Consider the following 27,563-nt stretch of genomic DNA (forward strand, 5'->3'; position numbering starts at 1 on the left):
ACCTCACTTCTACTTCCAGGCTTTAACAGGGCCAATCTACTGATTTTGGCCAACCCACGCTCCATCACAGTCAGCCTCAAATCTCACCTAGGCCCCCGCATACCACTACCATTGACTACCACTGGTGTTTTGTGCTTTTTGGTGCTATTTTCACTTAAATCTTTCAAAATTCATATCTTTGTTCCCCTTATTCTATTTTTTGTAATTTGTGGTCATTTTGCTTATTACATGTTTTTTAATCTATTTTCATAATTTATAGTCGGATTATTATTTTGTTATGCTTTCAACTCTTTAACTGTTTTCGTACTTCTAAATGCTTTACACATTTTCCATAAGTTAAGTCTGTATGTTCTGTGCCATAGCCACAAGGGTTGAGCTCAGGTTTAAGTTACTGAAACCTTTGACTCGACCTAACAAGTTAGTGACTTCATTACTTGTGGTGGACTACCACCCACGCAAACTAATAATTTTCACAGTAGCCTTCATTGTTCCAATTTATAAAAGGAACCAAGGAGTCAACCTTCTAATTATTGTCACATAGCATTTCTTGGTGCTCAGGAAAGAAGTTTTATAAAGCATCTTTTACAACTTTTACAGCAGTGCATAAACAAATGTCAATTAATTTCTCTACACCAACGTGGAACATGGTCTTAGGACCAGTAACAGTACAAATGGTGATGCAGTTGCCTGAAGACATTAGTCAACCAGAACCCTGAACAGAACCAGAAGGTCTTTACATCTTTCATTGACCTAACACGCACTTTTGATAAAGTTGTTCAACATATTTTGTGGGCCAAACTCTCAGCCTGAAAAATCCCTTATGGTCTGTAAAACTAATAGTGGTGCTAAACATTGATACCTGGGTATGGATCTTACTTGGATCGAAAAATTAATACTTTTTCCAACATTTTACACAAAATGTTGTTATTCACTTACTCCAGTGCAGCGGTCTCCAACCTCTTCTTTATTAAGTGCTACTTATGTTAATTGAATATAACCCAGCACTTATAGGATTATTTGTGGTGCATTTGTGACCACAATTAATAAGATTATGTTAGTAGCCAACCCAATGCAAGATTACCACGAGTAATCACCTCAGGGCACCAGACAGAGTTGCCAGCACTAATATAAAAAACTGCATCAATATGGAATGCCTTAGAGAGGAGCCTAGCGCGCAACCAAGATGGCCGCGTAGGTGCGAGGCTCCCGAGGACCTCCGCGACCTCCTGAATTAATCCTGGCGATATCCTGTCCTTGTTGAGGGGACTGTGTCGGGGAACCCGAGCTGAGGCGCCACCCGTTTTTCGGGCTCGAATTGGACCCCGGACACCGGTGGGAGCACCGATCGACGGTTGCGGCCTTCTCCTCGCCGGCCCCCCGGATTGGAGTAGTGGGGCGATCCGGGGACAAAGTGAACAACAGCGGCGGGCAAGGCTGGGCGACTCGCGTACCCCGCACTTTCACTTTCGCTTTTGCGCCCTCCTTGCCCTCAAGCGAGGTAGGGTTGCGGAGCGGGGTGCGGTGGTGTGGTCTTGTCTAAGTGCCCGGCTGACCCGCCGGCTGTGGGTTGACCTGCGGTTCGGTGGTCGCCCCCGCCTCCCCCCGGCGCCCGTGAATTGGTATAGCGGCCCGCTCGAGGAGATTGGCACGACGGTGGGAGAGCAAGCATGTCCACCAAACAAGATGGCGACCGGGCGAAGGTGAAGACGACCCGCCGTGGCACGGCGCACCAAGCTAACAGTATGGACCGCTACACTCTCCAGAAGGGTTCTCCGGAGACATCGCGCACATCCCCGGCGGGCCCGACGGAGGCATCTGCTCAGCCTGTGGATCTGACCCTCCGGGACGTCATGGGCGCCATCGCAGAGATGAAGGCCTCGGTGGACCAGCGTTTCGACACCCTAGCGCAAAAAATAGACTCGGTCCTGGTGGATGTGAGCCTTGTGAGGGCAGACTTGTCCAAAACGAATGACCGGGTTGATTCCCTGGCCCACACCGCAACGAGCCTCACGACGGATGTGGTGGCCCTCCAAAAGGAGGTGCGCCGGCTTGGCCAGGCGAGCGCCCTGATGGACCGGCGACTGGAGGATTCCGAGGGTCGGGCCCGGAGGAATAATGTCCGTATTGTGGGGGTGCCGGAGGGACGAGAGGCGGAGGCGGCGGATCTTTTTGTGGAAGAATTGATCCTTACCCATCTCCAGCCCCGGGGGCTGAGTAAGCTTTTTGCGGTGGAGCGTGCTCACCGGGTCCCTGGGGGCAGACCTAAGACCGGTGCCCCGCCGCGGCCTCTCATTGCCCGGATTTTTAACTTTCGGGACAGAGATGCTATTCTCCAGACCTCCAGGCAACAGGGACCGGTCAAGCTTGACAACATGGATGTGCATTTCTACCCAGACTTTACTCCGGCGGTTCAGAAGCAGAGACAGAGCTTTCTTGGTGTTAAACGTCGCCTACGGGACCTGAACCTTAAGTACTCAATGCTTTTTCCAGCTAAGCTGAGGGTGGAGGTGGATGGTCGCACGCACTTCTTTGACCGGCCCGAGGCGGCTGGGGACTGGTTGGACACTCTGCCTGGAGATCGGGGCCGGGGGGGCGGGGGGGGCGCGGCTGGCGAGGAGGGCCCGCCGGATCAGAATTGAGGGGTGACTGAATAGGCCTTGCTCTGGACGATGTTCCTTCCCCATTTATTGATTGCATATGTTCCCCTCCTATGGAGGTCGTGCGGGGTCTGTTGGGGGCTTCCCTCCTCCTCTGGGGGACTAGTTAGTTTTTAGCTATGGGGCGACAGGCACACTGCACTTTGGGGGGGCTGTCTGGGCTCATGCAGGGGTGCAGGGAGGGGGGAGTTCTGTTGGGATGGGGGGGTGGGGGGGTGTGTTGTTTGTTTGCGCCGCAAGGCAAACCCGCTACTATATTGTTGTTTTTAAGATGCTCTGTGGGGGACGACCGATTGTTTCGACGTATGATGGGGGGTAGGGATTTGACTGTGTTGTCATGGAATGTTAACGGCCTGGGGGATAGGATTAAGCGTGGTGTGGTCCTGCAGTACTTGAAACGTATTTCACCAGATGTTGTCTTCCTGCAGGAGACACACCTTATAGGTAACTCCTTTCAGGCAATGAATCGGCGGGGCTATCGTTTGGCGGCCCATTCTGGCTTCACTTCGGGCTCGCGGGGGGTGGGTATTATGATCAAGAACTCGCTCCCGTTGGAGATCGATGAGGTGCGCCATGATGAGAGGGGACGCTACACTGTCCTGGTGGGAAGAATGGAGGGTAGAGTGTTTATTTTGATATCAGTGTACGTCCCGCCTGGGTTACAAGCCACCACATTTGCGGACCTGGGGCACCTCCTCCTGGACCTTCCGAGTGGCCTGCTGGTGGTTGGAGGGGACTTTAATGCGGTAGCTTCTGGGTCTATGGATCGCCATCCCCCCAGGGACCTCCCCCGGGCACAGGCGTGGCTGCCCGGCCTTTTAGACACGTTGGGCCTGGTGGATTGCTGGCGACTAAAGCATCCCGCACAGCGGCAATACACCTTCCACTCGGGTGCCCATGGTAGCCTCTCGCGGCTTGATTACATCCTTGTCCCGGCGGCCCATGCAGGGAGGGTGGGGGAGGTGCACCATCTGGCGCGGGGTATCTCAGACCACTCCCCATTGCTGTTACATTTCGATGTCTTCCCGAGGGGGGATGGCAGGGTGGCTCCAATCAATGCATGGTATTTGCGCGACCCCACCATTCGTGCCGATTTGATCAAATCCTTACAGCGTTATTTCGACGAGAATGTGGGGTCGGTCCCTTCGGCCATCTCCCTGTGGGAGGCTTTTAAGGTAGTTCTTAGAGGGGAGGCCCTCTCCTTTATCTCCCATGCCCGGCGGCGCGAGCGGGAGGAGGTGACCCGGGTAGAGGCCGAGATTGCAGAACTGGAGGGTGACCTGGGGAGCGGGGTTACAGATGCCAAGCTGCATGTTCTACACCTAAAGCAGGCGGCCTATCGGGCCCTCGTCACGGAGGCGGCCAGGGGCCTCAGTCGAGAGCAGCAGGGGCGATTGTATGATGTGGGTGATAAGGCTGGCAAATTGATTGCGTGGTTGGACAAGAGGGAGAGAGCGAGTCGCGTGGTTCCTTTGATTGAGAGTGCGGATGGTGCGTGTGTCACCGAGCCGGAAGCCATTGTCTCCTGCTTTGCGGATTATTTCCGCGAAGTCTACTCCCCGGTTTCCCCCTGCTCGGAGGAAGATTCCCATGCCCTGCTTCGGGACATCGCACTGCCCTCCCTTACGGTGGAGGACAGGGATTCGCTGGACGCTCCTCCCACCTCGGACGAAATTGCCTTGGCTATTCGCTCGGTTGCATCCGGCAAGGCCATGGGCCCCAATGGTATCCCCATCGAACTATACAAGCTACGCCCGGATGTGTTGGCGCCCCACCTGCGTGCGATGTTCCTGGCGGCACACTCGCAGGGTTCCCTCCCGCCGGACCAGCGTCTGGCTACAATCGTGGTGATCCACAAGGAGGGGAAGCCCCGTGAACGGGTCGCATCCTATAGGCCGATCTCGCTCTTGAACGCGGAGCCCAAAATCCTCGCCAAGGTGTTGGCCAACCGGTTGGTTGGCGTGGTGGGCGACTTGGTCCACCAAGACCAATCTGGCTTTATACCACACCGCAACACGGCGCTCAATCTACGGCGCTTGCACGGTGTGCTCGCGCGTGTCCCATTTGTGCGGGAGCCGGCTATCTTGGCGTCCTTGGACGCCACCATGGCGTTTGACACGCTTGAGTGGCCATACATCTGGGCGATGCTGGCGAAATTTGGATTTGGACCGGGCTTTATTAGCTGGGTCAAACTGTTGTACTCGGGCCCCTTGGCGCAGGTGGTGGTGAATGGGCGAGTCTCGGCCCCGTTCGCGCTGGGGCGGGGCACGCGACAGGGTTGCCCCTTGTCACCTCTCCTGTTTGCACTGGCCCTGGAGCCCCTGGCGGAGTGGCTGCGGTGGCACCCTTCCATCCGTGGTCTCCGCTGGACCCCCGAGCATGAGGACCGTGTGTCCCTCTATGCTGATGATATCCTCCTCTATCTCGCCTCCCCGCGTAAATCACTGATCGTCCTGGTTGATGTTTTGCGCTCATTCGGTCGCAACTCAGGCCTTGTCATCAACTGGGCGAAATCCTGTGTATATGTGCTTTCCCGGGAGGCTCCGGTCCTACCACGGGACTGTCCGATCCAGATTGCCTCCCAGGGGTTTCGGTACCTGGGGATATATATCACTCTTGACCCGGAGGCCCGTTACGAGCGGAATTTGCTGCCCCCCCTCCAGCGCTTGAAGGAGGACGTGGTGCGCTGGCGGCGTCTGCTGCTTTCGCCGCTCGGCCGAGCGGCCTTGTTTAAAATGATGTCCTTGCCGCGCTTCCTCTACGCCCTCCAGAATACTATGGACTTGGTTCCGGCACGCTACTTCCGTGAGGTGGAGGGCCTCCAGCGGCGCCTGTTCTGGGACGGGAGGCCGCGCATTGCTCTGGCTAAATTGACGCTCCCGTGGTACGATGGGGGGGTCGCCCTCCCGGACATTAAACGGTATTACTGGGCCACCCAACTGGCTGCAATTAATCATGGCCTTTACGGGCCCGCCTTGAACCCGGCGTTTGAGATGGACAAGATGCTCCTGCCCGGTGGCGACTACAATCGAGCGCTTTACTCTGCCGCGCCCAGCCCCCGTCTGACGGGACCGACGCGTGTCATGGTGCGTGTCTGGCACGCGGCTAATGCAGCTATGGGGTGGAAGGACCGTTTGACCCGGGCGTCACCGCTATATGCGTCAGAGAGGTTGGGCTCCCTGTGGACATCGAAGGGCTTTGAGAAGTGGGACACGATCGGAATCAGCACTGTGGGAGATCTCTGGACGAGGGGGGGATTCAAGACTTTTGCGACGCTGCAGACGGAGTTTCAGCTGCAGGGCAGTGAGTACTTTCGGTACCTACAAGTCCGCCATGCGCTGGGCTCCGTCTTCCCGGATGTCGCGTCCATTCCGGAGTCTTCCCCCCTGGAGGACAGAGTGCTGGATGGCCATGTCCCAGACAGCACGATCTCCCTCATATATAAAAAACTGATCAACGACAGATCGTGCCTGCTGACTAGTCTCCGCGAGGCCTGGGTTGCCGACGGGCTAGAGCTGGACGACGAGGATTAGATTTCCGCGGTGGCCTCTCCAAAAGAAGTGGCCATCCCGGCTCGCCTTCGTTTCGTCCAGCTTAAGATCCTTCACCGGGTTTACGTGACGGGGCCAAGGCTTCTACGTATGGGCTTTGCTGGTGACGGAATGTGTAAGCGTGGCTGTGGCGCGTTGGCAACTTTCATGCATATACTGTGGGAGTGCCCAAAGGTGGAGCGATTCTGGCGTGGTGTGCATGAGGTCCTGCGTGTGGTTACGCGTGTTGCGCTGTTGCCTGAAGCGAGGAGATGCTTGCTGAATGTGTGGGAACCAAATGACTATTCGGTCCCGCAGACGCGGTGGGTGACTCTGGGATACATGATAGCTAAGCGTGACATTGCTCAATTGTGGGGATCCCGGAGGCCCCCTGCGGTGTTGGCCTGGAAAGAACATATGGATTGGTGTATGTTTCGTGAAAAGGTGGTGTATGTGGCGAGGGGTAAGCCTGGGGCGTGGGTGAAAATCTGGGGCCCCTGGAACGCCTACCGCGGGGGTATTTGTGAGCCGCCACAGCTACCGGCTGCCTCGCCTGCTCCGTCTCCCTAGATGGCCCCCCTCCCTTGGCCTTGGGCACGCGGTCCCCCAGTCCCTGATCTATTCCCATTCCCCTCTCCAGAGTTATGCTGCTGGTTGGGATCCCCCACTTATGGAGCACGTGCTGTCACTTTGGATCGCGGGTTGCCTTGCGGGTGTGGTTTTTTGTGTTGTTTTGTTTTGATAAAAGGGAACCGTACTGTGGGCATGGAGCTATGCGGCCTGCAACCTTGATTTCTCCTGTTTTGCTAATCTGCACTGCCAAGAGACTCTTACTGTATGTATGCAATATGCTTTTGTCACTCTAGCGGCCGGCCGAGTGGTTGTAGGCCCATACCTGTAACTTTTTTCAAACTGCAATAAACGGTTTCAAAAAAAAAAAAAAAAAAAAAAAAAAAATATGGAATGCCTTTACATGGGTAACACATTGCAGCTATGGCTGCAATGCTAGTGGCACCAAGGGAATAATATCAGTAAGAAACATCCCCAACACCATATGATTTACCACTGAAATATGAGCTTTAAATATATTTTGGAAATTCAACATTTTTTTCTCCAAACACCAGCTTATAAGTTTTGACAAATCACACATTTTTGTCTTGAGTATACTTTTCGATATATATATATATATATATATATATATCTCAAACAAATACCCTTTCAGGCATAGAGTGAAGAATACATTATGCAAAATAGAAGCAGAGAACTCTGGGTAGTTCTCAAATTTAGGTGGAAAGCAGCTCCTGTATAGAGCACTCTCAACACCAGCGACACTCTAGATCTGCTCACCTCAAATGTCTGCTTTGCTGTCAAATTATTTAAGCATAGGATTAGCACAGTGCTATCCACGGTGAGATAGAAATGGACAAAGTCTTTTGCCATTTCTACAGCAAAGTCTTGAAGCATAGGACTAGCACAGTGCTGTCCTTGCCGAGCTGTAACATGACAAAAGCCATTTACCACTCCAGGCACAATATTACAGCTTTGAATTGGTAAAATACCAACCAAGCCAACCTGAAATGAGTAAAAGCAACCCCTGACACTGTGTTTCGCTCTAATTCGAGCTCTTCAGAGAGGTATAGCTTTGTCCAGACACAAGGGAGCACCCAGTATAAGTAAAAAAAATACCCTTTCAGGCATAGAGTTCGGAGCTTGCCTGACACTAAGATGGCCGCAGCCTGAGCACGCTAACACTATCCTACAGTAACCAGCGGCATCCAGGCATATGGAGATATGCTATGCAGCGTAATATGTGCTGAAAGGTGTGATCTACAGTCCCTGTGTGTTTGGGGATTCAAATTGGCTCCCATCCCGAGCAGTGCCACGTGATAAATCTGTGGCCTACCTGCAGCCTGGAGGCCCGGTTCCTGTGATGCGGCCCCGTGGAACGTGAGATGAGTGGTAATCGTCTGCCCCCGGCCAGAATCACAGCAGCTGGCTTGGGCACGGCGGCTTCTGCCATCCGTACGGCACCTGCAGATGGACTGTGCTGGATCCTCAAGGTGTGCGGTGCGGCTGACGTGAGGTAAGGCAGCCGCCGGGCCTCCAATATAGTGGCCATAACCCCCAGTCAGGCCGGCGAGGGGAGACTGCCTTGTGTTCCCCTCACAAACAAGTGACTGTGCTCCATTCACAGCGCGATCATTAATATTCAAATTGGCTGTGCGTGTGGAAAGCGCTTTTACGTAGCAGTGGTACCCATCCCCCTGATACTGCCTAGCTGGACGCACCGACTGAGTGGCTCCGTTGTGTCTTGTTGCTGGGGAAGTGGGCGAAAAGACATCGCCATATAATGTGGGGTTGTGTCGGGCACCAGGAGCATGCTGTGAAGCCTTGACTGAAGCACTGCATCTCTTGGGCGTACGGTGGGGAATACAATACCCTGCAACAAACAGTGTGTGGAGTTGGAACTGGACCACCGCTGTGTATGCTGTGAGGTGCCCCCTTCTTCCAATCTGCGATAGAGGACAACCAGATTGGGTCTGGAAGTCGGTGCTGCTTTCCACGCACTGTGCCCTCTGTCTCTCTGGCGCAGACCTACGGAGCCTAGGCATAAAATTGGCACCACCTAATATTGGTCAGAGACATTTACCCCATTGGTGCGGATACCTGCCTGGGCCTCAACCCGCCTCTGTGCACGACCCCTGCTGTGACCCTGGTTGGGCCTGTTTGCTGTACAGGTGGGCTCTAGGGGTCCAGCAAACACCACCATTTGTGAGTACATCAATAAACATTAGTTTGGGGGATTGGCTTCCAACCCCGAGCTCCAGTAGAGTTGGCCGCACCACATAGAGTGGCCTGGCGCAATATAGTAGTGTAGATCATGGGGAAAGTAGATAAAACGCAAACGGAAATCCAGTTTGATCAACGCAAGAGAGACTCACTGGCTTACCGTATGGATCGCATGTCCGAACGTGTTGACAAACACGCAGAGAGGCTAGACATGGCGGAGTGCAGAATATGTGCAGCTGAAGAAGCACAAACTGAAATGGGGACTGCGCAGAAACAAATGGTGAAATTACTGACATTGATGCGTGACAAAGCTGAAGATCTTGAAGCGCGTTAATGTGTGCATACTGGGCTTTCCTGAGTCCACAGCTACCGGGAATATGGAAATATTCATCGAACAGTTACTGGTGTCTAGGCTGGGCCGAGAAACATTCTCAGAAGTGTTCATAGTAGAACGTGCGCATCGCACTCTGGGCCCCAGACCTCCGCCTGGTGCCCCGCCTCGCCCCCTGATTGCAAGAATATTGAACTATAGAGACAGGGATGCCGCTTTGCGGTGCACCAGTGACCTAAAGTACTCAAATATGAGGGAAAAGAGATAGCTCTCTTTCCAGACTCTACCCTGTGGGGCAGGTGGCATGCAAGAAGTTCGGGCATGCAAAGCACAAATTAAGAGAACTCCAGCTGGACTACACAATGCTTTACCCGGCCAGACTCAAGATAAACTTTGTCGGAAAATCCAAAATATAGAGTGATCGTAACCAGTTACAAAAGGACCTCAAACAGTACAGCATTGAGAAGTCGCAAAAATCTGCAAGGTCGCCAACATCAGACCATGACGAGACACTCGAAAACACGGAATAGAATAATCTGCTGGAGCCGTGCACATCAGCATCGGAAGTGTAATGTAGACCACTAGTAAAAACAAAGTAAAGATAGACTTTTCCTGCATAGAACTGCCTGGAACACAAACTCTTTGCTGTAATAATACTGACAAGATTAATTTAATCTAAAAGCACTGCATATGTATATAGGAATATTGGTCATACGCCTGGATAGTACCTCAGTGTGTAAGTGGTTACGGGCCACCAAGTAACACCTCACATCTGGTAATCACCGCCTCAAGTGTATTACACCTGGGTATTATTAGTGGGATAATTGATTTGGGGGAGGTGGGGTTATTTCATGTTGGGGAGGGAGTTAGTTGTGGGGTTGTAAAAGTGCTATGTCTTACTGTTCGGATATGGTGTAGGAGGGGGGTGGGGTGTTGTTTTAACTCAGCAGTCAGTATGCAGCGCTTAATGTACTTACAGGTCTTGTTCTCACCAAAATACTTAGCATTACGTACCTGACATGATATGTCAGTATGTATACGTAAATTAAAGTACGATGCAGTCCACTAAGGTTAAAACCCACATTAGGTTTATGTCCTGGAACGTAAGGGGCCTTAACGATCAGAGAACAATTCGTAGAGTAGTGGCCTATTTGCATAGACACAGCACTGACTTAGCTATACTACAAGAAACACACCTTAGCCCTAAATCTGGGCTACTGATCCTGAGAAGAATGAAAGGCAGGTGTATATCGTCTGGGTTTACATCTCATACCAGAGGGGTGCTCATTTGGGTGCGCAGAAATTCAGGCCTACAAATACAAGAAGTAGAGGTGCACACGGGGGCAGGTATGTGCTGGCCTGATGCCGCAAAAATAGTTTTAGTGTGTTGCTTGTTGGGGTTTAGGGGCCAAATCACAATGACCCTACATTTTATCATGTGTTACAGGACAAGATCATGAGACATTCCCATATGCCAATACTCGGGGGGGGGGCGGGGGGTGACTTTAATTGCATACAAAACTTTGAATTGGATAGGCCACAGGGCGCTCCCAGACGTCCATCACGCACAGCCTGCGCCACAGCCAACATCGCAGAGGCGGAAGGTCTTTGTGATGTCTGGGGTCATCGCTTGCCCTTGGGTAAAGAATATACACACTATTCCTCGGTCCACGATACACACACTAGAATAGACTATTGGTTTGCTTCATGTGCTCTACTCCTGTTCATAGACGACTGCTCACATTTGGCGAACTCACTTTCCGACCACTCACCGGTAACTCTACAGATTACACTAGCCAACCTCTGCAACACTGCGCACATTTGGCGTTTCCCTCAACACTCGTTATTGGATACAGAATTCTTTGTCACAAACCTGTGTATCCACCATGTGCTCCAGTTGGGGGACTTTTAAAATCTATATAAGGGGAATGGTGATCTCTAAATATGCAGTGGTTCTAAAATCTATTTGAACTCAACTACAAAAGGTAGAGCACACGCTTAAAACACTAGAATGTAGGTTCCAGGAAGGTGAGGATCCTCAGATTCTAGCACAAATCAGAGTACAAATTGACGAATATAACGAATTTGCAGAGGCCGAAGTCAAATATTTAGGGAAATACAGAAGGAGACAGACCCAGCGCCACTTTGGCAGCGGTAGTTAGGCCCGCCAGGGGGGACTGCTATGTCTCAAATATATACAATGAAAGTGGGATACTGGTAGACAGCACACCAGAGAGAGTGGAGGCCTTTGCCTGTTACTATGCAGGCTCATATACCTCTAGGAGGTCCTCCACTTAAGAATCAGTCATGGAATATCTTGCACATATAGCATGGTTGGAAAATAAAGATAGAGAGAGACTCATTGCCCCTCTTAGACCAAAGGAACTTTTGGCAGCATTGAAGAAAATGCCTAATGAAAAGGCCCCTGGGGCAGCCGGTTTAACGGTGGCCTTCTATAAGGCATACCATGACAAATTGATCCCGCATTTGGTGAATCTCTTTGAAGAGATGGCTGAGCAGGACGTGATTTTTTTAAAAAAATATCTTTATTGCATTTTATCTTTTCTGTTACATAAATTTCGAGCATCAAGACATATTGCATTGATAATAACCTTAGCTGTTCTATGCCACTGTGAATATAAATCAAAGCATTTCCTTATCACAATTGTGATATAGTTTGCATCTACAGTACAAAATTGCTCGTGCATTTATACAGCACATGCTGTCATCTCCGATCGAGGGGCAGAGTGGGTCTATTAAGTACGCATCTTCCCAACAGTGGTCATTAATGCGTGAGTATATCGATGTATACAGAAGCATGCTATTCATATTTGACTCAGCTTTGAAATTACAACATATAATGCTTCATGGGCAAACAAAAGCAAATATACATTTAAATGCCCTAGCCGTTCACTAGATATCTTCTTTTATAACTTTTTAACCACATCTAATGAAGACAAAAAAAAAGGGGGAATCAAAGGAAAAAATATATCAAATGTTTGAAGGAATATGTGACCAGTATCCAACGTGCCATTTGAGTGTAGTCATGACTAGGCTAGTGTGTAAGTAGTGCATGTGGGCTGCTACTTTTTAGGTCTCGCCTGACCCAGCGCATGCGCTGGTCTGGCGAGACTTTTTGAGAGGGCTCCAAAAAGTGCTACCAGGCCAGCCCGGAGCTACAGTGCATGTGCGCGGGCGTGCGCGCCGCGCTTTGCCGCGATTACTTTCACTTTCGCGGCCGCACGGCTGCTTTGATGTTTGATCGCTTTCACTTTCACGGCCGCATGGCATAGCCAATAGGTCTCGCTTTTGGGACCTTATAAGTATTTAGTTATGCAACTGTTGCATGGCTAAACACTTATAAGGTCCCAAAGGCGAGACCTATTGGCTATGCCAATGCTTGTGCTTTATATGCGGTTGCATGGACACTAGGGAATCGGCCATGAATCAACGTTATGGAATGCGAGGCCTGTGTTTAGCCGAACAGCCGTGATTGAGGTAGCATGTGATCTAAGCGTGTCTTCTACATCTAGGTGACATGTTAGGTATTGGTTCCCGCCTGTTGCACAGGAGGTACCCTCAATGTAGCATTAGAGCGTGTAAGGGTTTTGAGCATATCATTCGAGGCTTGTGCAATAGGATACTTTCGCAACCCTGCCGTTTCTTCCCTGTGTAGGGTGGTGCTTTCTGCCTGTGCCCAGAGTTCTAGGGATTTCACCCAAGCAGTACCTCTGGCGGGTCCTTGTGTCTCCACCTCTTAGTTATCAGTCGTTTTGCTGTTATGAGGCCTAGGTCACAAAATCTGGAGCTTACTTTGTTTGCCTTAGTCCATTTGTAAAATCCCAGGATACAGACCTCCCATGTTGAAGGTACTTCAGTACTAGTGCAATTTGCAAGTGTGTCTGATATCGTACGCCAATAGGGTAAAAGCAGGGAGCAAGACCATAGCATATGTAACAGGTCAGCACCCAGGAGACGGCATCTCGGGCATTCGGAAGTGTTGATGTTAAAATATTTATTGATCTTATCTGGTGAAAGATACGCCCTGTGCAATATGTACGTTTGTATAAGTTTAAATCGTGAATTGCGTATGTGTGTGGCACTGGCCAGGCCACGTTACCACTCCTTATCAGTCCAGGGACAGCCTCTGTCCTCAGTCCAACATGTGCAGAGTCTCTGTAGTGGTTTCAATACATGGATAAGCAGGGCTTGTACTAGCCAGTGTATCACATGCGTTCCCTCCCCCATTACATGCAAGTACTGCAATAATTGATGTGTCGGCGGCTCATTAGTCATATCTCTCCACGCTAGCGTCAACGTCCGTTTGATGACTGCATATAAAAGGAATTGGCCCGCCGGTAATCCATTATCTGCCGTTAGCGTCGCAAAAGGTAGCAGGGTGCCATCTGCATACAAGTCTCCTAGCGTCTCCACTCCTGCTTCAGTCCAAGGCATCAGTGCTATGTCCAATATAGGATCTCTAATTCTGGGTGTCCCGATAAGCGGCAGTATCGGGGCATAGGGGGTCGTGTCTTTTGTGAGTTGAAGGCTTCTCCTATAACATCTATGAGCTAACTCAACATGTATCTGTGTCGGGTGGGGGATTTTCGCCAGCGGGTGAAACAATCCGTAGATCTGATTCTGCGTCCATGTTGTTGTCTCGGTCGCCGTGTCCGCCAGGTTCTTGCCGCTCAGCCACTTTGCAACCCATTGTAGCTGTGAAGCTAAATAATATAGTTCCAGATGCGGAACTGCTATGCCTCCACTCTCCGGTGGCGCAAACAGCTTCTGCAGTGCTATCCTGGGCCGCACATTCCAAATTAGGCCTCGGGTTAATCCCTCCAATTCCCTAAAGAGTTGCACTGGGACATATACTGGAAGATTTGCGAAATACAATAGCCTAGGCAGTACTATCATTTTGGTTAAGGTGATACGACTAATCACATTAAGCGGTAGTGTCTTCCAGAATTGCATCTGCGCCCTTACTGAAGAGATGGCGCGAACCAAATGGATAAGCAGGTCGTGATGCCACAAACTATAAGAGAGGCCACCTTGATTACCCTATTAAAACCTGGAAAGCCCCCTAAACATTGTTCTTCCTACAGACCCCTATCCCTGCTTAACACAGACTTCAAACTGTTTGCCAAAGTGCTTGCAAACAGGTTGGCACCCCTATTGCCAAGATTGGTGGGGCCAGAAAAGACATTGTTTGTCCCGGGTTGCTCGCTAACAAGCAATTGGCGTACTCTTTTTGGTACTATTGCTAGAATCAACACAAATGTCAAAGCTGCAGCATTATTTATAGATATCAAGAAAGCGTTTGACTCGGTAGAGTGGAGGTTCCTATAAGCTGTCTTGAGAAGAGTATGTGTGGGGGATATTTTTTAAAAAATAGTGAGGGCCCTGTATGCCCAGCCATTGGCGCATGTACGAGTAAATGGCACTCTGTCACGTGCAATAGTTATTGCCAAAGGCACGAGAAAGGGCTGCCCCCTTCTGTATGCCTTGGTGGCAGAGCCTCTGGCATATTCAATGCGCAAATATCACTGATATAGGGGCATACGATCACTGCAATGTAACTTAACTTTTGCAGCCTATGCAGATGATACATTACTCTATATATGCAAACCAGAGCTTAATCTTGCGCCTATGCTGCAGGAGGCGGAGTGATTCGGGCAACACTCACGTCTATACATTAATTGGCATAAGTCAATAATTTCTCCCCGAACGGCAATCACTACCCCCATTCACACCAATTATCCCACAGAGTGGACCACTGACCCAATAAGATATCTGGGCATAAAGATACATACTGACCCTGAGATTGTACTGTCGGAAAACTATGGATGCGCCATACAAAAACAGAAGTCATTAAAAAGTGGATTAAACTCCCACTTTCATTGGTGGGCCGTATCGCATTAATAAAGATGGTGGTGCTCCCTAGGTTTCTTTTTCGTTTCGTAAACATTCCTATTAGTCTGCCTAGATCCTTTGTTAATAGTTTGCGCTCATTATTAACACGCCTCGCCTGGGCCGGTAAACAACCTTGTGTTAAATTAGACAACTGGCAGGAGCAATTTTAAATCCCCTGCCAAATGGAAGCAAACACTCCTAGCGACCAGGAGCTTTAAAAATGCTCCCACTGGCTGGGAGCACACTTGTGATCTGGTTCTCTGCCCACACTGATGTGGGCGGTGAAAAAGATCAACAGATTGCTCCCAAAAGGAAGGAGCAGCATCCAGACGGAAGCAATGCAGGCTCTGGGAATGGGGTCCCCAGGGCATTATGAGGCTCAGGGGGGCACGTGCCCCACTCGCCTTTAAAATGACTACGACTCTGGGGGATGGGGTCCCCAGGACCAAATGAGGCTCAGGGCCATAAGGCCCCATTCCCTTTAAAAAAAAAAAAAATACGGCCCCAGAGGATATTGTCTCTGGAGCTTGATAAGGCTCTGGGAGTAGGGCTGTGCAGCCCCATCCCCTTTCAAACAAAACATGGCCCCAGGGGATGCGGTCCCTGGTGGTCTATGAAGGTTCAGGGAGGGGGCCACATGGCCCGCCTCCTATTTTTTATTGGTTTGACCCCGGGAATGGGATCCTCTAGGCCTAATAAGGCTCAGGGAAGGGTGCTGCATGCCCCCTCCCCATCGATTTTAGCTGAGGGGAACGGGTTTTGGGGACCCAAGGATTGGGGAGAGGGGTAGCGTGGCCCCATCCCATTTCTATTTTATTTGGCCACAGGGGATGTGGTCCTATTAAGGCTCATAAACGGGGGCTGTACACCCTCCTCCCATGTTTAAATTGTATTGAGCCTGGGGATGGAGTAACTGGGCTGATTAAGGGTCAGGGAGGCAACAGCACACCCCCTCCTCTTAATATATATGTTTTGGCACCAGGGGATGGGGTCCCGAAGGCCAACCCAATGCTGCACATGCCAAAAGGTGTGCACAGTGTGAGGTTGACAGCCTGCTAGGATTTTGGCCACAGGGCATCGCGGCAGGCCAAGCCCTGTGACCAACCACCAGATACACATGCCGAAAGGCTATGTGCAGCATGTGGTTGGCAGCCTGCTGAGAATTGGAAGCAGAAAGAGGCTGCAACATAGCCCTGAGATAACCCCATGCCACGCGCAACTAAAGGCCATGAGTGGTGTGGGGTTGGCTGCCTCCAGGGGCTGCCAAGAGGGAGTTGGACAGAGGGCCTGGCTGCAGACCAGTCTCTGCTGCCAACTCTACGCTGCCCATGGCAAAAGGACGTGGGCAGTGTGGTGTTGGCTCCCTCCTGGTGGGTTTGCAAGGGCCTGTTTCCAATCCCCTGCTATGCACTGGCAAAGACCTTCACAATGTGGGGTTGGCTGGCTGTGGGACGTTTGACGTGGGGCCTGGCGACAGGCCAGGCCCTGAGGACTACCCCTGCTGTGCACAGCTGAGATGTCATTTGCGATGTCATTAGTGATGTCATAGAACATGCCATGAGTGATGTAATATGTGTGGTCATAAATAGTGCATGGGGCTACAATCCCCCAAGAAAACTATGGCACTCAGAGAAGGTAACCTTCTCCTGTGCCGTAAGGGCCGAAAGGGGATCTCTAATGGGAGTACATCCTCCCGTGTTAACCTCTATTCCACAACAAGTACCCCACGGTCTCTTGAAACATGGTCACAAGTTTTTAAAGCTAACCCTGGTTAGTTAAGTATGGGAAGGTTCTTTTGAAGCACTCTAGTTGTTACCCACTAGACTGTGAGGAAGGAAGCAATTTCTTTTGTGAATATTACTCTCACACACTCTAGCAGAGTAATGCGTCATCATCTGGTCACCCCGACTCCTAAAGGTCAGGGTGGGCTCAACCGTATTCCAGGGAGCTCTTGGAAAACTGTATATAGCCAGGGGTGTTAAAGATTAAAAATCCTCAGACAGGTCCCAGTATCCCTTTATTCGTAGAACTGTCGGGGATATTAAATTGCAAAACAAGGGGGGTCATTTGGAGTTTTATGGTCCTATGTTTCAGTCCTTGATTGGCCAATAAGGTCCAGGATTTTCTTCAGAACAGAAAAGGGGGGGGGGGGGGGTTATCCTCCCTGGTTATTGCGGACTGGGTAAACCTTATCCACTTTTATTTTATAAGGGCAGATAACTGCTCCTTTTTAAAGGTCATTAGATTAATTATCTTGCTTCTATTATGATTTTTGACTCCATCCCATTTCAGGAGAGTGTACACATCACTGGGGACTTCAGAATATCAAGGGTAGCCCTGTAGTCAAACTTTCGTCAAGGGTCCCGCACCGTAACAGCATCTACTTGGTCTGAGTCCCCGGGCTTGTGCAGACAAGCCCAGGGACAATCACCCACCATGCACGACTGAGATGTCATTTGAGATGCCATCAGTGATGTCATAAATGATGTCATAGAACATGTCATGAATGATGTGATATGTGAGATCATAAGCGGCACATAGCGGTAGAACAAGTTATAGTTAGCTCTGCTCTCTATAACTGGAGAATTTCTGTGTTTTTTTTAGTTCAAAACTTTAATGTTGTCACTGACATATTCACTTAGTTATACCGTTCCTTTAGCCTGTATTTGTTTCAGTGAATATAAGGTCAGAGTTTACACAGTAACAGTTTGTCTATTTCGCAAACCTGCATGAAATGGTTCACAAATCATGGGCCTAAATTGCCATCAAAGGGTTCAGTTGACATTATAAACTGCAATGTCAAAGGGCAAATTATTTATTATTGTTACCTAAACCCTATCTATTATGCTTTAGTTTTGTTTCGATTTCTGGGTGCACAGGGGGCAGAATGGATTTGATTCTTGGCTACCAAGAGCACATTTTTCAAAGATATCACACATCACAGTGGAGTATATGGAATTAGTGGAGTAACATGTTCCTTATGTGGAGGCTTATTTATATTGTGTGAAAGGTGATGCATAGAAAAATCATGTAACACACAAGAGAAATAGTGTTAGTGGCAGAACAGGAGTTTGTTTTGTTTCCCATAAAAAGTTCACCAGCAAATAATTCGACCAGAGAAAGATTGCATTATTCTTGTGCAATTAGTGTACTCCATTGAAGAATATGGCATCCAAGGAGTGTCCTTCCAGTGTGTGGGGTTGTTAAAAAGAGGTTAAATGTGTAGATGTGCTGGAAACATGAAGGAGGATAAAGGATAATTGTGGGTTTTCAGCCAAATCCCTAGTTAGTGTTTGACGTGCAGCCTGCCCATCCCCCAGGTTAGCAGAGGTCACTATATCCACCACTCAGGAGGACTATCACCTGACATATTTACATTTCAGTGCCAGCATAGCAGTGATCTCTGGGCCTTCAGAGGAGCCGCCATGCCGGCAGTTCCTCTGAAGGGACTGCAGGTTTAATGCACTACTACTGTCTTTTAGATCCTGTGCACCAAACCTTTTGGTTTTTCGAAAGCCAACTCCCAAAGTGAGAATTTTTTATGAAAAATACGAAACTAATGATCTGCACATGCTGGGAGCTTTGTTCAAGGGTGTGAAGGTAACTTTTCATTTATTTCTGTTTAGTACCAACAGATCTTTCCTGGTGGTGATGAACAGAAAAAATGAGACCAGACTGTCCCCTCTAAATAGGGAGAACGGTCGGATGTCCTTTCTCTAAAGGGCCCTACTCCATTGATCCATCGGAGCAAGCTTTCCTTCAGTAGAGCCAGCAGAGGTCCTCCCGGTCTGAAAGATGATGGTCTGCCTGACTCAAGATAGAGAGAGTGGACAGATTGTTTGATAGACAGGGTCCCAAGGGTATGCTACCTTTACTACACGGTCATTACTTCGTATTACCATTACTACGCATATTTTAGTTCGCAGATGCCATTACTTTGCATGCACTTACTATGCATAATGGAGTTACGGTGCAAATTAAAGTTTTGGGGGACAGGGGTTTTTTTAGGGGTCAGGGTGGGTTAGGGTTTTGGTGAGTAGGGGGTATTTTTAGGGTTCAGGGTGCATTTAAGGTTTTGGGGTGCTGGGGTATTTTTGGGGTTCAGAGAGCATTTAGGTTTTGGGGTGCTGGGGTAATTTTAGGTTTCAGAGTGGGTTACGGTTTTGAGGTGTAGGGGGTAATTTTAGGGTTCAGGGTGCGTTATGTTTTGGGGTACTGGGATATTTTTAGGGGTCAGGGTGAGATAGGGTTTTGGGGTGTAGGGGGTATTTTTAGGGTTCAGGGAGCGTGGCAAGGAATAGGTTACTTTTATGATACATTTGTTTTAAAGTACCAATAACACGTAGTAACAGTATGCGTAATAATTAACTGCGAAGTAAAAGCATTTTTAATGTATTTGTGTATATTTGCGAAGTAAAAGCATGCGCACTAAAATCATGCTTAGTAAAGGTATTTGCGAAGTAAAAACTTCGAAGTAAATACCTGCGGAGTAACGGTATGCTAAGTAACATCATATATTCGGTCCCTAGTACATTTGTGGGAAGTACCCTGTCCACCAAACTCTAAATCGGTCCCCACATATTTAGTTCAGGAGTAAAAGTGAATTATGACAAGTCCGCTGATGAAATAGCAATAATCCAGTTTTAGAAATCAGGGTAAATGCAATAGAAATAAAACTGATATTCCCACCCGAGACTAAGTTTGCCTGGAGAACCATGGAAATTATTGGTTGCAGACATAGGGGCCGATTACGATTCCACAGTAAACAGCTCCAACCCTCGGTCAGAGCAGTTCCTACGACATCGTAATCAGCTGTTCGAATTGATTTCCGACTGACCCATTTAGATGGAGTCGGCCGGAAAGGAATCCAAACTGGATTTCCGAATGGCTTCCGAGAGCCCGTCTGCCATTCGGAAAGCCTCCAGTAATCCCAAGGGCAGCTCTTTCCGCCCGAGGGATTATAAAGTTGGACTCCGACAGCCTTTCTGTGCCGGCCTTTCCGACATGGGTGCACAGTCTCCGGTTGGAGGCCGAGGGGCCACCTATGATGCCCCCCTGTTGGTCTCTGCACCCCGTGGCAGGTAACTTGAGGTGCCTGCCACGGGGTGTAGGGATGAATTGCACCTCTTCTCTTTATAATGAGAGCATGCACTCCGGTCATAATGCATGCTCCCCTTGTAAAGAATAGGAGTGTGACCAAACAGTGTTCGGTCGCATCCTAATTGCTGAGTTGGGACAGCCGACAGGACGTCGGTTGGTCCCAGTACCTAATCGATGTCATCGAAATTGGGCCCTATGTTGGAGTTAGCCAGGTTTCAGAAACTCTTGCAATGTCAATGTACAGGACAACTAGGAAAGCAAACACTATTATGAAATCTATATCTGTGAGTATCACTGCCTAGCTGTGTAATTGCGACCACTTGGGAGTCATGAGATGTGGCTCCTATTACCACATTGTCAATCATGACAGCAGGATAGGAGAATGCACTCCTGGTGTGCCCAGATAAGTTATGGTCACTACATCTGAAACCTATGTGACTAAAAGTTATTTCACTTCTCACACATATTTTATTTAGGGTTAGGTTTATATCCCACCTCATGAGTAAAACATAACTATATATTTTTCGGAACTATCATATATTTCCCACACTGGCACTCAAGCCGTCCGAATCCTGAGATGCCTAATGAAATCTTCCTATTAGCTAATATCATTCACATGTCTTGCACAGGGAGAAAGAGAACTGTAATAAAAACAAACCTGACATAAGTACTTACCCACTAAATCCCATTCGCCATTAGATATGTAACTTGATATGTCAGCTTCGAGCATCTGCAAATCTATATGCCAGCCATTGTAGGTCCATGAGCCAAACTTTAAATTACATTTTTGAACATCGAAAGGAAACCAGCGGACATCAATGTAACAAGTGCTCTTCAAAATACCTGGAAAAATACGAGTGAAGTGTGTACATTAGTGAGTGGGACAATATGACCAACATTGTCTCATTGTCTTTATTTCTGTAAGCATGACAGCGCTGATCTAATGGGTGCTGCAAGTAATATTTTCACGGTACTTGTAGGTAATAGCTATTAACATTTAATTTTACTGTAATTCAGAGACCTACACTGAATCGATTTTGGAATCTGAGGACCCCACTGAGTCATTACAGGAAGCCTGAGACATGGACCTAAGCAATTTCAATGATTTGAACCTCAAAACAATGGACAAAAATGCAGAAACAAACTTATATCAAACAAATACACAACTAATGGCATATTTTAATTTAATTCACAAACCAATATTTAATTTAATTTACAAACAAATATAAAATAAATATACATTTAAATTTTCATGGGAAGGTTGAACCTTTTATAATTCAATTGAGCTCACCCATCGCTCATACCATACTCTGTTCGATGTTCATGTATTGCTTCAACCAATCAATCTCTGGATACCAACTTAATTTTTAGCCTCCAATATCTTCACAATTACAGAACGTTTCTGAATTGTTCACTTTTACATTTTTGTTCTTTCATTTATATGTACTTTATTAATCTGTTAATATTATTTCATTTTCTAAGCAGTCATAGACCCCCTGAGTAGGCATCGCAGATCCCCAAGGGTCCCTGGAAGACAGGTGAAGATTGGTTGCTTTAAATCAATATTGGAATCTCGCCACAAAAGAAAAGCCTTAAAAATCAAAACCTGTGACTTGGGCCTGATGTATGAAAGTCGCTTGTGGTCGAAAATATGACCTTCCAAAATCAGCCTTGCTGCAAGTGAACTAAAGAGCCACTGCAAGTCAGAAAGGTCTGTCTGACTTGTAGGCCACATCAAGAAAAAGCCAGCATATGATCAGCACCCCCTCTACTTCGTGAGCTATTTTGTAATGCATCATTGCAGTCACAAACCATTAACTAGTTAGCAATACCTAAAAGGAGGTGGTAACCGGATTGCAGGCACTCCCAGAGGAACAGCGTGCCCATGGTGAATAGTGGCTGCTGGCATTGGGGGAAGCGTACAGCAAGTCCTAGACTGTTGCACGCTCCTCGTTATGCCATTCCCTGAATTCTGATTTTTTTAGGTAATCACTGTATCTTTGAAGTTTGGAATGTTGTTAATACATTTCGGCAATCAGGGAGTACAAATGCAGACCTCTATACATGCTCTTGTAACCATTTGCAGCGGGCCACAAAATGGCTCCTTCCTCGGGCTGCATGACAACAATATAAAGTTCCAAATAATATGAGCACAATATTGTTCTTACAAAAATATTGAATGTCAAAATACGGTATAGGAGTATATACTTTTTTTAGTTTAATAGTATTGAGCTACAAAGTGAAATTTGGCAAATCTTTTTGGTATTTTGGTAATTAGTGTATTTTTTTTGGCATAACTTGTTTATTTGCGGTTTCATGTTCATTTTATATGGTTGTGGGTTGCATTTCGGGTTTTGTTGTGTAGTGTGTAATAACATTTGTTTTTGTCTTAGGGGTTCAGATTTTACATACGGTTTTTAGGCAAAATTAGGGTTTGGCCGGGCAGTGTTTTTCATCGAATTGTTTGGAAGTATTCACTTTAAATGAGGTTCATATTTTATTTTTGGTGGCTGTACATGACATTAGTAGTTTTGGTGGTGAATTATTGGTTGTTTTAATTTTTTTTTTTTACTGTGAGAGTTATTTAACCACGAGTTAGGGTGTTGCCATATTGCGTGATATGTAAGATATGACCCTTATTAAGTATCCATGCATAGGAATATAACAGCGTTTTGGTGCAATTGTACTGGAGTAGTGAATTAAGTTTTCCTGGTACCACCAGGACTCTCTTAAGCGATGCTGTACAGCCACTTCTGCAACAGTGTCTATGCACTTTATTTGCCGTTACACCATCCACTATTTATAATTTCTAAGTAAGACAAACTTCGGGGGTACAATGTATGATTTAAATTGCCACAAAGATGATGTGTTTTTTTGTACTGGCCAAAGCCAGGTATATATATGTAGGTTGATTGTTGTGGGTGCGTTTAACATTGTTGATCCGCCCATAGTACGTCCACTGGGTGAATTAACTGGTAGTAATGATATAAAGTGCTCTTTGTTTTTACTAAGATATAACAATATCCTTGTTATGAGTCTGGATAAGGTGGCCCGTCTGATTTTTTTCTGTACCAGCTGCACTGAAGCAGAACCAATTCTCTGAGACTTTGGCAGCTCTTCTGCCGAGCGGGCAGCACAGCGCTGCAGCAGCCAGGAGTCCTTCGATGAGATAATCAGGGGCGGCTCCTCTGCTATGGCGGAGGAGCGCTGCTCCACTGCTTTTAAGCAGTGTGAAGAAGAGAAACATAAATGATAATAACTTTAAGTTATTATCATTTTATGCTTCGTGACACGTTCTGCTGCTTTGCGGGCGGGCAAGTAGCAGGGGCTGCTCTGTTCACGGAACAGGGCAGGGGAGGAGTGGAGTTCTCACTCCTAAGTACGCAATAACTGTTTGGTCGGCCCTCTCAGGCCGCCCAAACCAGTCATGCGCACTTCCCTTATCCACATCCCTATCTCCATGCCGGCTGCATTACAGCCGGCATGGAGAATATGCCAACTTCTCCAGCCCCTGTCTGTAACTGCCATGTCATGGCACATAGACCAATCACAACGCTGCGTTGCTGTATTGCGATTGGCTTAGGGGAGAGAGCCTGGATGCCTGCTTCCTGTTCCTGTAGTCGGAGTCCCCGTGTGACACCCCCCCTGCGTCCCCCTTGCGACTCATGCGCCCACACCCGCGAGCCATGCTGGCCGCCGCTAGAGATAATGCTGAATAGTGACTCCCATACTGTGTCGCAGATAGACCAGCTCTCCTCCACTACTACATACACAGCAGCTTTTCCCTGGTTGTTACACCATAAGCACTTACCCCTTCCATAATTCGCCCCTCATACATGAACTCTCACTGGGTCACAGCCCTCACCCATCTTACTCTCAAAAAGTAGCTTTTTGGTCGTCAGGTCTCGTTGATCATGTCAAGCAGCAACTGACACCCAAGTAATACCCAACTAGAAACAAACTGCATTCCTCCACCAGACCAGCAATCCCAGCATGCAGCCCCAAGAAACCGTATTCTAACATCATTCCCCCACTGCCTCTCCCCAGAATGAACATAAATCATCCAACATCTTTGTCTCTAAAGACCAAATCTACAACTGTAGACCTTCCGCATCTATCTCTAATTCAACAGCAATCAAAGAAACTCCCTTTCACAAAGTTACTTTAAAAAAATGTTTTGACTGTCCACAGTTGATTAAATCTTCACAGGTTTGCACCATGGTCTTTTTCATACAGATGTCACCCTTAATGGGAAACCTGAAACTCTGTGACTATAGACATTCCTTTTCTATCACCAAAAATGAGCACCTTTGAGATGAACATACCATTGTCAAACCTGTGAGTTAAGAGGCCCCTCAAAAGGACGTGCTAGCGGTTTTCAAATTCGTCGATGATCGTCATGTCCAGTGTTCAAGCATGAGCTGAGCTATTGATTATTAAACATATTTTTACTGACATCTAACAAACACTACAGGTTTATGACATCACATTTCCATGGTCTATCCAGAGAGTCCAGGCTCTAGGTAAACTCCGAAAAGCTTCATTGCAGCGTATATTTCCCATCACCCACCTCTCAGTCAGCCAGGGCCATGCCTAGTGGTTGGATGCATCTAGTTTACATGTGGGTGTTCTCTTGGTCATCTCTGAGCATGGGGCTGTGGGTCTATATCATGTCAGAAGGTTTGTGGTGGATTGATTACATGCTGGGGGGGAGACATTATGACTCGTTAGGAGCTGGGATGTGCCTTGAGTATGTGCATTGTGTATCTGCAGAAAAAATGTGCTCAAAGGTGTGATATGGATGCCTTGTGGTTGACGGAAGTGTAAGTTGAGCATAATATGAGTGTTGGGAGGTTGTGGCGGTTTGTAGCTATTGCAGCTGAGATGGTTTGAACAATTCCCATGCCAAGAGGAACACAGCAGCAGGCCTGTTACCTTTGAGCTTTTCTGCCCACTGTGCTCTCCCTTCAATCTCAACCCAGTATTTGACCCTCTGCACGCACTGAACAACCGGCAGACCCTCACCCAGCCTTCATGCCACTAGCACTAGCTGTGCTACCTGGTGTCGTCTTCTCTGGCCAGGGCTTAGGAGTTCAGTCCCTGCTCACCATCCCTTCAAATATGTCTCCTATTCTTCCTCAGCACTTTGATATTATCAGGCATGCCATACCACGTGGTCTAAATCAGCCTCTGGCGACGTGATCTGAGCCATTGATAGGAGGGTTAACTAAAGCACCTACAGTATAGGAAAGGCTTGAACAAAAATCAAAAAACGTTTTACTTAACACTTGTGTTTGATTTTTATAGTTTATATGACATGTTTGCTTTACGTGATATAAACTGAAAAGAGTACCTCTGAAATATAAACTTATGTTTAAGGAATGCCCCCAGTCCCACTCTTCCTTCAAATAAACCCTCACAGTATTGCTCTGTGGGACCCAATTTAGTGTGCAATTATCACTATTTATATGGTCATTATTATTGACTATAACATGCCAGAGGTATATGCCAACGCTTGGGAACTCCTATGAGGGAGATGTAACGATGGATAGCAAGTATACCAGCCGTTTAGGATTGCAGTTGTAGGTCTGGCTACTGACAGCTTTAGCTGTCTCACAGAGCTTGAACCACCAGTTAAATGGACAGAGAAAGAGGAAATTAGGGAGACCCCTTTACCATCAACGTTTATAAATTACCAATCACAATGTTGATCTATCCACATTTTAGCCAATGAGATTATATATTTTATTTTGAGAATTTAGAAAACACTGCATTCCACCCTGAAGTATGTGTGCAATAATCAGTGTTGCACAGAATGGCTACGTCCTCGGATATTGAGATGATATGATCCCTCATTTAATGTTTACTCTGCATGTCTTCCTCCTTTTTATACAACTGAAACCACTGTATCACAGCTCTCCCCTTTTGGTATGCCGACAGTCTATACTTTAGACAACATAAGCTGTGATTACTTTGAAAGGCTAGCTTGCCATGCTGTCACCAGTCATAGAAAGGAGGGTTCGCGGCTCAGCTTTTGACCGCCATGAGTGATTTAAACTCAGGCGTGCGCATCCACACAGGGGACGCGTATAGCGGGGACGCCACCAGTGCACCAAAGGCGAGCCCATCTGTGTCCCTCCTTGCCGACCATCGCCAGTCACCAGGACCCCTGCCCATTTTACTAGCGGGAAGGGGGGTCAGTCCTCATACTGTCGTGAGACCCTGTGTGCAATGGGAAGAAACAACAATCTGACCGCTAGCTCTTGTGAGGGTATGCCAGAAAAGTATATGGACCTTTCTAATGCATACTCGGTAGATAGACTAGTATGCCCAAATGTAAACTAGATATACCGGGAGAAGAGCTCAAGAAAGGATCCTTACCTCAAGGAGTCATGAATGAAGGAGGGTCTTTGGAAACGTATGTATGGAAAGAGATCAAGAGGGACGCGTTCGTGATGAAATATTTATATTTTGACTCGAGATCATCTCCCAAACATTGTATGGAGGTTTGGGACAACATTAATAGTGCATAGCCAGATCTCGTATTTATTACCAACATATATCTAAGCAGCAATACCATACCAGATCTGTCCGTGGCCATACCAGATGGGTATAAAGTATTAAAATATGACAGAGTCGGGAAGAAAGGGGGGGTGTTGCAGTTGTTTACAAATACATTTTTGACTATGTGAAGGTGAATGATGACCTGAAAGGCGACTGTGATTGCAAAATTCAAATTTTTCAGATTTCAATTCATAAAATGACAAAACTAGGAGGGGCTATTGTGTACGAACCTCCTCGGTACAATCCTCAGTTTGCAGTGAATTACGCCGGAAAGTTGTCCCCCTTTTATATTACAATTTAGGTATTTCCTCCTTATGGGAGATTTTAATATAGAATGTGAAGCACAATCGCATAGTCTAAGCAGATTGCTGGAAAATGAGTTGAAGGTCCTGCAGTTGGTCAAACCTATAAGGCCGGACACACTTTAGATTTACTCTTTTCCAACCTAAATTTATTGACAATCCGATCCGTGAATGACAACCTATTGCCCAAAGTACTAGAAAGATTGGTCAATATTCTATTAATCTACTATTTGGAGAGTAGCAATTTATTAGACCCTTCAGAAAGAGGATTTAGGGCGAAAAACAGTACAGAAACCACCTTGCTGGCAGTGTTGGACAGTATTAGATCACTAGTGGACCAATGTAAATCAGCAGCATTAATCCTTTGAAATCTCTC

The 27,563-nt window shown here is 47.6% G+C and overlaps 1 protein-coding gene across 1 annotated transcript in view; it reads right to left on the reverse strand.

Moving 5' to 3' along the window:
* LOC146866582 (neuronal acetylcholine receptor subunit alpha-7-like) overlaps positions 1 to 27,563 on the reverse strand; it is a 1,495,911-nt gene that overhangs the window by 679,893 nt on the left and 788,455 nt on the right. Inside the window, exon 6 of the mRNA XM_085640655.1 lies at positions 20,997 to 21,164. Coding sequence (XP_085496781.1) covers positions 20,997 to 21,164 — 168 coding nt within the window. The remainder of the gene's footprint in view (positions 1 to 20,996; positions 21,165 to 27,563) is intronic.

Source organism: Triturus cristatus, chromosome 2_1, assembly GCF_964204655.1.
Source record: "Triturus cristatus chromosome 2_1, aTriCri1.1, whole genome shotgun sequence".
NCBI classification, from domain to species: domain Eukaryota; kingdom Metazoa; phylum Chordata; class Amphibia; order Caudata; family Salamandridae; genus Triturus; species Triturus cristatus.